Source organism: Notothenia coriiceps, unplaced genomic scaffold (assembly GCF_000735185.1).
Source record: "Notothenia coriiceps isolate Sejong01 unplaced genomic scaffold, NC01 NC01_scaffold00020994, whole genome shotgun sequence".
NCBI lineage: Eukaryota > Metazoa > Chordata > Actinopteri > Perciformes > Nototheniidae > Notothenia > Notothenia coriiceps.
Window position 1 is genome coordinate 5,952 of NW_011353695.1, and position 11,940 is coordinate 17,891.

Genomic DNA, 11,940 nt, shown 5'->3' on the forward strand with positions numbered 1-11,940 from the left:
TGTATATGTATATATATATGTATGTATACAGTATATATATACTGTATATATATATATATACTGTATATTGAGATGCGTATACTCGGGGGTCGTGTTACAGCAGCAGCTCTGAATTATTGATCAGCTTAATGGACAAACTTTCATTTTTCTGCCGTCGTGTTTTCACTCTGAGTCACCTGAGATTTCCCATGAGGCCCCAAGTCCCAAGGACACGCCCCCTACTGTACCTGTGTGTGTGTGTGTGTGTGTGTGTGTGTGTGTGTGTGTGTGTGTGTGTGTGTGTGTGTGTGTCCGGTGTGTGCAGGTAGAGGAGTTTTATTTTGAAGGCTGCCTCAGTGAGCTTCCGGTGCATAACGTCACTTGACGCAGCCTCTCAGTCGGCATGACAACGTGCTCCCGAAGAGAGCCGGGGAACAGAGAGGGGAAGATGGGAGGAGAAGATGCCCAGTGACGGGACTGAGACCGGGACTGGGTCCAGCAGCACCGGGACTGGGTCCAGCAGCACCGGGACCACAGGGACCAGTAAGGCATCCAGTAGCACCGGGACCAGCAGCACCGGGACTACCGGGCCTAGCACCGGGCCCAGTAAGGGGTCCAGCAGCACCGGGACCACCGGGCCTAGCACCGGGCCCAGTAAGGGGTCCAGCAGCAGCACCAGGACCGGGTGCATGCAGAGGCTGCTGCCGGTGGCGGTGACGGTGTCCGGTGCGCTCGCGCTGCTGCTGCTGCTCCTCGCGCTGTGCACGGACCACTGGTATGAGACCGACACGCACCGCCACAAAGAGAACTGCGACCGGACCGGAACCGAGTCCTCTGACCAGCAGAACCGCGACATGCCGATCTACCACCTGCCGCTGCTGGAGTACGGGGGGGGGACGCGCGCGCGCAGCAAGCCCGTGCACGTGGGCAGCCGCGAGGACGAGCTGCTGGAGAACTGGCGAGCGATCCTCGGGATGGGCATCCTCGAGACCGCGTGCGGGAGGCCGCTGTTTCCCGCGCACTCCGGACTGTGGAGGAAATGCTTCTGCGCGGGAAGAGACCCGGACATCGACCGGCTGATCGATAGGGGTCAGAAACACCTTTATGTATACTATTATATACCTTTATATATATATATATATAGCCTCTATATATATCTATCTACATCTATCTATCTGTAAACAACAACAGCAAGAGACCCGTTCATCGACCGGCTGATCGATAGGGGTCAGAAACACCTTTATATACCTTTATATACCTTTATATACCTATTATACTATTATATATATATGCTGAGCGGTTCTAGACCCATGTTACCGGAGGCAGGGGCTGTTCTAGGAGGGCCACCGGGGGCCCCCTGTGCCCCCCCTAGAACCGCCCTGGTTATATATGGTTATATATTCCTATATCTATTATATATTAGGGCTGTCAGTCGATTAAAATATTTAATCGCGATTAATCGCATGATTGTCCATAGTTAATCACGATTAATCGCACATTTTTTATCTGTTCTAAATTTTCCTCAGAGGAATATTTTTCAAGTTTTTAATAATCTTATCAACATATGAGTGGACAAATATGCTTTATGCAAATGTTTATTATCATTTGAACATTACAAATATTCGCCTCAATTCAATCTGGAACCTCTCTCATACAATAATACAATACAAATGGTGTGTGCGTGCGTGCGTGCGTGTGTGTGTTATGGATCGTTGGAGCTATGTGCAACTCAAGGAATATGCTCGAACGGGAGCTGCCTGGACGCTGCAATCATGTTGCGCGCACTATCCGTGCTGAGTGTGCTGACTTTTCGTACAATGTCCCACTGTCTGGCTACCTGCATAAAGTCAAGTGCTCGGCGCAGTTGTGGCGAAATGTCGCTCCTCTGTTTTCATATAAACAGCTCCTTATATCCGTTAGTGCAGCTAGCTAGCACCAGATGCTAACAACAACAACAACAACAACAACAATACACGTAAGGTCTCTCTCTCGCGCCACACATACACACACCCTCCCGAGGCCTGTACTACGAAGCTGGTTCAACCTAACCTGGAAATGTTTGAGTTAGCCGGTTGGCCTAATCCAAAACATACGCGCTCAAACATTTCCAGGTTAGGTTGAACCAGCTTCGTAGTACAGGCCTCGGGAGGGTGTGTGTATGTGTNTCACTGTTACTTAGCTTAGCATAAGGACTGACGGGGAAGACAAAGCCAGCCTGTCAAAGGTAACACATCCACCTATCAGCCAGCTGAATCATTTGTTTTTTTTTAAATCCATACAAAAAAGGATAAACATAAATAAAAAGTTTACAGGGGATTAGGTCACTATTTCTTGATGGGAAGAAACGCAGTTCCAAATTGTTTACATCAATTTCAGTTTGGGTACAGAGATAATTAAGTAAGGTGACCGATTTTCAATGAAACCGGGGGGGGGGGGGGGGGACATTTTGAGTTTTGGTCAAAATCTCATTAACATACTGCCACCATTTCTTCCGCCTGTAAAGAAAAAAGGGGACAATCGTCAATGTAATTCGAACAAATGTAACGTGTGCTGTAATAAACTGATGTGTAGAAGCATACTGATACAACTGTGTACAACAATTACCATAATGCACTACTAATAATGAAATCTTTCGAAAATCTGATTTCAATATCCTATGGTAAGTGAAGTTAGAGTAAAGTATTATTAACTCACTTATTGAGTGTTCCATAGTTAATAACAAAACATTTTCAAACTACACAGGTTATAGACTCAAGTTTATTTGATAATTAACATATGTACAAGATATAGAGACAACAGACTAGTAACACTAGCAGAATTGCATACTATCAAAGACACTTCAACAGAGAGACACAACTGTCAGATACACTGGGACAAAGAGATCAAACTGTTTTTTTAATTTTTGGATAACCACCAGGACCTCAGCTGCAATTTCCTCTGCTGTTTCTCCTTTGAGTTCAACAAAATCGAGTAGTTTTGTTTCCACTGATGTGCTATTATTTATCTTACAATATCTTACTAATATTGGCAGCAGCTTGACATGTCCATGATTGGATGCATCAATGGACGGAGACACAAATTCCACCTGGTCGGTCCTGTGTTACCAAGGTAGTTGCCCATGGTGCTAACACGTTACTCACTATGGCATCATATTTAGTCCTAGCACATGTACATTTAGATTAATAAAGCTTCCTTGTCAGTTGTGCTGTGCAATCCATAGATCTGAAACTATGATTGTGTCGCAAAGTGTGGTATGCAAAGACACCTTCCTGCACAGCTAGATCGTATTCTTCCTGTGAAGGGTCTACCTTCTTGAAGAATGTGGTGACAGAGGGCACACCAGCACGGGCAATGAGAGAGGCTTTATGCTTTTTTGTCTGTTGATGTTCTATTACTGCTGTCCTTCCTCCACTGGCAACTGAACATTTTGAATTACAAATGGTACAGTAACCATTTTATCATCTTGACCACCTGGGCATATGAAGGAAAATTCTTTCATTATAATGTCATTTAAGTGACATTTTCGTTTCTTGGAAAGAGCCATTGCACATTTTCTTCTGCTCTTTGTCACTATCCTTTTATACTCTTCGTACTGTTCACTTTTTCTTCCCCTCCAAACTTTCTCAGTTTTCTTAACTTGTCTTCTCTTTCTTCCTTTCCGTCTCTTTCTCACTATTGTACAATCTCTTTGCTTCTTTATCTTTATTCAAGTTTTTCCCTTCTCATTCTGTTCTTCCTCTCTGATATTTAAAAATAGATAGTACATTATTAGATACACTTTGGTTAACAGTCACATTGTTTTCGTCAATGTATAAATTGACAGGCTCTGTAATTATATAATTACCATTTCATTGTGTGTGCATGTGTGACCATTAAAGAGGGTTTCATCCTATCCTATATAATTACTGCTGAACCAACAATAAGGCATTACAGACAAATGTAATCTGATTACTGTAACACGTTACTTTGTAGAACGTTAGAACACTGCCTGTAGTGACTTATAAAGGTTTGTGTACATCTAAATCAGGGGTAGCCAACACCCCTGATTTAGATGTACGCAAACCTTGCCCGCAACTAAGTGCCCGGGACTAAGTGCGGGCACAATGTGAGTCGCCCGCAGGGACAACGTGAGTCGCCCACGGGGCATTTAAAAAAAAAAAGCTCGCCAAGCAAATCCAAAATGTAAAAAATACACAAAACAAAAAAGTAAATGTAATTAAAGAATCTACCCGATGCATAAACGAAACCTCAATCATAGCGAACTCTATCTACTTACTACAACTCTATATATCTAAGACCCCTCCTCCCCCCAGCCCCCACAATGAATATCGACCAATCACGTTCTTGCTTGATTTGCGGGACCAGCGTTGCAGTCGGGAAGAAAAGCAATGTGAAGCGGCAGCTCACCGCTTCATAAGGAGTTTGACCGTGATTTTCCTTCAGGCAGAATCTACACAACACATCAGCCCCATTGAACAGCCCAATCATGCCAGCCTATACAACACATAAGGGCCAGAGTTTTACTCTGTGTGTGTGTTGCAACTTGCATATTTATTAAGTCAAGTTAACGCGTTAATGAAAAAACGGCACTAATTATTTTAACGCGATTAACGCATGTGTATTTTTTGTCCTCGACTGCCCCGTAGTTTCAGAGCGCATCGAGTTTAAAAAACCATCTCCAAGCTGATGCTGACAGCCCCGCTCCTGCCGCCCGCTTGNGGAGGTGATATTCTATTAATGTTCACGTTCACAGAGTCGGTGATTTTTGCCGGCCGTCTTTCCTGCAATGGCAGCTTTTCTGTATTTCCTTTCTCCTGTAATGTGACTTGATCGCTTTAAACTCCGCACACTGAGCTCTGATTGGTCAGCAGGCAGTGCTTTCAGTGAGTTGAGCTCTTAGCCTGCAACCTAACCTGCTCCGGGGCAGGTTAGCCGCACAGCATAAGTTACAATGGAGATCTAGCCTGCTAAAAAGAGAACCAGCTTTGTAGGACCGGAAACCCCGAGTTTTCCCTGAAGTTAGCCGGCTAAGCGAAAATCCTGCTTCGTAGTATACCCCCCAGGTCCTCCCAATAGCCTGCCGGTGAACGTGGAAGTGTGGTGGTCTGCCATAAGCGGGCGGCAGGAGCGGGGCTGTCAGCATCAGCTTGTAGATGGTATTTTAAACTCGATGCGCTCTGAAACTACGTGGCGGCCGAGGAAAAAAATAGACGGCGTTAATCGTGTTAAAATAATTAGTGGCGTTAAAAATGTTTTGCGTTAACGCGTTATTAACGCATGTCTATTAACTAAGTCTTCTTTCATAATTTTGTTGTCTTCAGTATTAATCTACAAAGTAGCACAACATTAAAATAAAACAAAACCATTGAATGAGAAGGTGTGTCTTTTGACTGGTATTGTACCTGCAAACTCTTAACAGCTTTGAGTGCCACAGAGGATATTCACATTAACCGTTTGGATTCAAATAGTTTTTTCCTTTGAATCACCAAATATCACATGGTTCAATGCAGTAGTGTCTCCATCCTGTGTGAGGACAAATATCACAGATGAGCTTAGCACTTTTTATGCTCAATTTGATCTCCTTAACGAAGAGGCAGCAAACAAGTCTGTCCCTCCTCCAGAGGACCGGCCACTGTCAGGATCAACAGCGGATGTGAGCTGATCTGATTTGCACATCAGCCACCCCATCACCCGTCGTGTACTAATAACCTGTGCCAACCAGCTTACTGATCTCCTCTCAGACATATTCCACATATTTCACTGAAGATCCTACTTGCTTCCGGACATGCACTATCATCCCTGTAACCCAAGTCTCATCAAAACAACTACAGCTCTCATCCCCATAGTGATGTGTTTCTCAAAGTCCTTTCAGAAACTGGTTCTCCAGCACATCAAAAACAACATCCCTGCCAGCCAGTTTTCACACAGAACAAACAGATCTACAGAGGATGCTGCCTCCACTGTCCTCCACTCAGCCCTCACACATCTGGAAGATAACAACACCTACATCAGAATGCTGTTTGTGGATTTCAGCTCAGCATTCAACACAATCTCCCCCATGATTTGTAAACTCTGCACTCTGGGCTTCAGTTTCACACTGGATATTAGACTGCTTTACAAACAGACCCCAGGCAGTTTAGATTGGCGGCGACATACTCCTGCTCACATTGTACACCCACGACTCCGAACAAAAATATATTTTACAATACCAACCACAGCAAAAGCTTGTTCCCCCTACAGCTGTCTGGCAAGTGATACTGAAGTATCTGTCAAACACCAGACTACCATATATTTTTGTGACTACAACATTTCGTCTTTTCAAATCTGTTGTTGAATGACAATAAATCAACTTGAAACCTTTACTTAAAGAGGCCCTATATAGCTTTTTAGGATTTTCCCAATCCTGTAGGGGTTTTGTGCATGTACATGGTCTGCAAAAATCCCCCCCTGCCTGAAATGCCTCCATTGGGCTCCCTTGTTTGCTACTGTAACATAATGACATCACTATGTAACACTTGTGCTTGTATTGGTTATCGCTCCAATACGTGATAGGGCTAAGGGGCGGGAGATTTTGGACACATCTCAGAGCTAGTCAGCTAACCAATCAGAGCAGACTGGGCTCTGGTGTCAGACAGAGGGTGAAAAGAGGTGCTGCAGCACAGGCAGTGTGAGACAAATAAAGAGCTTTTTGAACATTAAAGTGTGGAGACATATCCCAGTAGAGACACTAAATACTAATATGAACCTGAAAATGAGCATAATATGTCCTCTTTAAAGAAAAAAAGTTAGATTTATAGTTACTGTCATAATATAAGATATAGTGATTTTTTTTTATATAGAAATACATTTTGACTATCTTTAGGTTGGATAATGCCCAGTCGTAAAACAAATTGTTATAACAACAAACAGCTGGTAACACACACTGTCAGTGTTGTCACTTCAGATCTAAGAATTCACAGGTTTGGTCCCTCAGGAGGAACATGTCGGCTCTGTGTGATATTTCTCTCTTTTTTGCAGGATAACCTCTTCGAATGGCACTTCTCCGTACGTGGGCCCCCAGATTCTGATTTCGATGGCGGGGTTTACCACGGCAGGATTGTGCTTCCCCCAGAGTATCCAATGAAGCCCCCGAGCATCATCCTCCTCACGGTAAGACACAGAAGACGGCCCCTACTCAATCACAGACCATTATTCTTGTGCTGAAACAGAACAGGAAGACATCAGATCAGATGATCAAGAAGTGTTAAGAGGACAGCATGTCATTGAACCCTCAGACATGTCTGGTTGCAGCATACGCAGTGACAGTTGTCAGATCAAAGCCTGGGCTGTCGTCACACTGTCAGAGGGGATTGCACAGGTTTTGCGAAAAGATGAGACTTCTCATTATTCATATTCTGTCTGACACCTGCACCAATCACAGACTGACAACATCTCTGATTTCTCTTTTTCATTGTGTCCAGCTACTTAGCTACTGCAGATCCTTTCTATAATGTTTCTTTTTTAGTTTGCATTCATTGATTGAAAACTTTTACTGAATAGCTTCCTATTTTTTTTACTTATTCCATACACTCAACTCTGTCAAGCCTTTATGTCTGTCTACTAGGGATGGGTATCGTTTGAAATGTATCGATTCCGATTCCGGTTCTGCTAATTGATTCCCCGTTTCGATTCCAAAATTGTAAAAGAAAGAGGTCAAACGTTTAGATAACAGAAATATCTTTATTATTTTAAGCTTTAACTGAAATTTTTACAAATACAGAATATACATGCAATACAAATGTATTGCACAATAGCTATGCTTTATTTTAACTGAGCTATGCCTGTGGCAAGCTATTAACAGGCATTGCATTGTGCCTTGTCTTTTTATTTTTTAGTGTAGTGGAGCCTCACTTTAGAGCGTTTACCGCGATCCATCTTTGGTGAATGAGCTCGTGAACTGTCTACGGGAGGGCGGGGGAGCCTCGCTGCGGCGCAACTGTGGACCTCTGTCGCCTGTCAGCGCAACTTACATGATGCCGTTTAAAAAAATTAAGGGCGGTGCCGGTGTCAGTACCATATGTGTTCGGGGTCCATCGCTTACCAATGACGTCACGCATTGTGATTGGCTGTACGGTAATCGCACGCTGATTGGTGTAACTAGGGGCGCTGACTAGGGTATACCGGTATACCGGGGATAACGGGTCACAACCGGCTGTTATCATTCAGGAAACGACAGCGAAGCATCTGGGTTGTTTTCTCCACATAACTGCTCACGTCACTGTCACTAGTATTTATTTATACATACTAGGGCTGTACCCAAATATCAGAATATTAGTTCGTTGGACTACTATTCGGATATTCGTTTTGTTTGTTTTTTCCCCGTTTTTTTTTTCAAATTGAATTTATTGAAATTTCCAATATCAACGTAAGAGCTTGTGCCTCTTTGGGAGGTGCTAACATTCAACCATAAACGTTATTGTTTACTTTCTCCCTCTTTATATGTAGATAATACTTTTCTCCGTTAATCTCTGTCACGTTGTTTCCATAGCAACAACAACTTCCTGTCAACAGCGCTACCTCTCCTTCAAAATAAAAGCATGTCCATAAATAGGAAGACAAGCCAAATTCCACTTAAGACATGTATATACAACTGCAACAAAAGTAACAAACACAATGCGATATCCTTTTCAATTTAAAAGAACACAAATTGGGTTGTATACATTAACAAATAACTATAAAACAACAATACTGTAGAATAACAAAATGAATGCAGTGAATATACCGATACCGTGTTGTATAGCCAATCAGAGCAGACTGGGCTCTGGTGTGTCCCCCCCCCGCCCCCCCAATATTCGGACTAAGTAAAGAATGAAGTGTATACACCGGTGTAGGTACCATATCTGCTCGGGGTACCATATCTGCTCGGGGTCATATCCGTCGCTTACCAATGACGTCACGCGTTGTGTTTTACTTTTTCCGTTATTATATGAAGAAGATATTACTTTTTTCTCCGTCATGTTGTTTCCATAGCAACAACTTCAAACAGGAAGTTAACCTAAATTACATTTAAGACACTGCAACGAAAGTAACAAAAACAATGTAAAATCCTTTTTCGTTTCACAGAACACAAATTGGGTTATTTACATAATTATGTTTACACTGTTGATTGTTATTTTTTAACATTCAAACATAAAAAATAACAACTAACCGCTAGCCGCAAAGCTAGCATCACAGCCACGGCTCCGTTTTTGGAGACTTTGCACACGTTTATCACAAACATTTTCACACGCTAGGAGTATGGGAGTCCTTCCATTCGCTTCGTCTTGGTCTGTAGATGTGATTTGATGTGTCGTGTGTCCCCCAACTCCTCTCCAAAGTTCAGATATTTAATAAAATACTCAGGGGAGTTTCCTGAATTTTCATGCCCAAAGCCAAGCACGAAGCCCTGGGTAAATTAAGAGGCTGATCTTGGGCACTTTTGTCCACTTTCCCCGGTGCTAGAAAATCAAGTCAGGCATCCCTGGAATCGTCTCAGAGAGTAGATGATCAGTGGGGCCTTGTTTTTACTGAATGATGTGTTTTTTTAAGGGGAATTCAAATATGAGCTTATTTTTAGGATAACTCTAACCTACATCGTTTTGTATTTCTAAATTGGCATTTTACCCTTTCGAACCTCTATATAAGATAGTAAAAGATATAAGGGAAATAATTTATTGACAAAGACAAATCATTTAAAAATAAGTATTAACAGGTGAACTGCATAGGATAACGGATTTTGTAAAACGTGTAAACTGCCTTGAAGTGTTTTGCTATCTAAAGTGAGATGTATACCCTGGTTTCGCCTAACAGATCAATCCATTCCAACAGTGTAGACCTGATTCAAAGGTTATTTGTAACCTTGATCTGGAATTGAAAGAGCGTTAGTGTTATCATCATCCCTATTGACTCAAAGAGGAGGTGATGAAAAACAATTACAATAGGGACGAGTCACAACAAGCTTGGAAGAAACCCAGACCAATCATCCAATGCCAAAAGGTTATTATCCGTTTTGTTGGCAACCTGACCGTCGGTCTTAATGAAGTAGCATAACACTAACTAAACAAGAGAAAACTGGTCAATGTGAATCTTTGTTTTGCTCTTGTTAAAGTAAATGTTTAACCCATTTGTGGGTAAAAGCGTGCAGACATACGATGCTACTGTGGGTTGTGAAACAGATCAACCTTGTAATTCGTTTTTGTTTGCCGTGGCAGGCAATAATACACAGTTGTTTTTGTAAATCTCTAGTGTTTGTGCCACTGAATGAAACGTAGCTACTTAATACCACAGCCCTGTTGCCAGTTCTTCTAGTGATGAATGGTGTATCTCTAGAAATTTTAAATATCCAAATCTCAAATAATACTGGATGTTAACAAAAGATTGATGCTTGTTTATTACTCAAATGTTTTAACCCTTCCTCTGCCGATTCCTTGTTTGTATATGTGGAGTTACATTTGGCATTAGATGAGACTAGAGTTAAACAAAGAAACTAGCATAAATTTATGTTCAGTTGTGGTCTTCAGGATCTTAACATGTGTCATTATTAAATCCTTAAAAATAATAAACACATTGTTTGGAGTTTTAAAGAATTTCTTTTTTAATGAAAAAATACTAAGGTCATAAAACATTAAACATAATGACAACCATACAAGTCCTGAAAGATACTCATTTATCTACACATTTCATAAGATTACTTAATTCTAGTTTGCCTTATAAAAGTGTGCTAAAGTAAGCGCAGAATATAGTAATTTTTAATTGTACAATACATTAAAAAAAAGAAATAAAAAACACATTAATGTGCACAAGTACATAAAATATAAAAAGGTCAAATGGCGGAATAAGTTAAAAAGTGAATGTGTAAATAAATAAATGGCAAAAATATGAAAAAATAAATGAATAGGGAAAGTAAATGAGATATAGCTGACAAACAAATTAGCCCTACAGAGTCAAAAAATAAAAAATCAGTACATAAATGTGTCATACTTAAATAGTATTCATTTATATTGTATTTCACTGTTTCCTATTTATAATATTAATTAATATTATATTATATTATTATATTATTTCTTTCTTTTTAAATCTATTCCGCGTGTCAGTTTGGGACTCCCACAAATAACAAGCCTGTCTTTGTCAGGCGAAGACACATGGCATGTAATGACATCCTGNCAGGGTTTATTTTTTGGTAACCACTTAGGATTTATTGTCAGAGGTGGGAAAAGTTCAGATCTTGTACTTGAGTAAAAGTACCAGAGTGTAGGAATACTCGGTTACAATTACATACAATACATTTCTGACCTCCTGCTAAATGATGAACCATCCAGATCTCTCAGGTCTTCAGGGACTGGTCAGCTTTCTGTCCCCAGAGTCAGAACTAAACATGGTAAAGCAGCGTTCAGTTATTATGCTCCAAATATCTGGAACAAACTCCCAGAAACTTGCAGGTCCGCTAAAACTCTTACTACTTTTAAATCCAGGCTGAGGACTTTCCTTTTTGTCGCTGCTTTTAATTGAACTATTCATATCATAGACTGCACTGTAACTTTTATCCATGTATTTTTTCTTTAAATGTTTATTTCATTAGCTTTTCTTTTTAATGACTGATTTCAAATGCCATTTTCTAAATGTCTTTCATTTTTTGTAAAGCACTTTGAATTGCCTTGTGTTGAAAAGTGCTATTGAAGTGTTATTTGAGTTATTTGAAGTATTAAAGTAACGTGTTAGGGCAGGAAAGTTCAATCTGGTATATTCATTTTAATGTCACCTTATATAGAATGTGTGTTAAACTTGTGATTTCTGCATTGAGTGACTTCTGCCTAGCAGATACCAAGAAGAGGCCCCTAGGGTCTCTCTGTTAATTATCAATAGTCCTTGCAATTAACAGGGGAAGTCCCAGATACATTTTCAGATAATGTAGTTAAAATCTTGTAGAATTAATGTTTATCTCCT

The 11,940-nt window shown here is 41.1% G+C and overlaps 2 protein-coding genes across 2 annotated transcripts in view; both read left to right on the plus strand.

Moving 5' to 3' along the window:
- The first annotated feature begins 389 nt into the window (after positions 1 to 389).
- LOC104953021 (transmembrane protein 178A-like) lies at positions 390 to 4,071 on the plus strand. Its single transcript, XM_010779940.1, has 2 exons — positions 390 to 1,068; positions 4,007 to 4,071. Exons 1-2 carry the CDS (start codon positions 441 to 443, stop codon positions 4,069 to 4,071), a joined length of 693 nt encoding a protein of 230 aa, XP_010778242.1. The 5' UTR covers positions 390 to 440.
- A 1,693-nt stretch (positions 4,072 to 5,764) lies between these two features.
- The window catches only part of ube2j1 (ubiquitin-conjugating enzyme E2, J1), a 17,689-nt gene continuing 11,513 nt past the window's right edge, over positions 5,765 to 11,940 (plus strand). Inside the window, exons 1-2 of the mRNA XM_010779941.1 lie at positions 5,765 to 6,148; positions 6,997 to 7,128. Of these exons, the coding sequence (XP_010778243.1) occupies positions 5,765 to 6,148; positions 6,997 to 7,128 (516 nt within the window). The remainder of the gene's footprint in view (positions 6,149 to 6,996; positions 7,129 to 11,940) is intronic.

Coding starts and splice junctions, on each gene's coding strand:
- LOC104953021 (XM_010779940.1), top strand. CDS start 441: ATGCCCAGTGACGGGACTGAGACCGGGACTGGGTCCAGCAGCACCGGG. Junction 1,069..4,006: donor CGACCGGCTGATCGATAGGG/GTCAGAAACACC, acceptor CATCTAAATCAG/GGGTAGCCAACACCCCTGAT.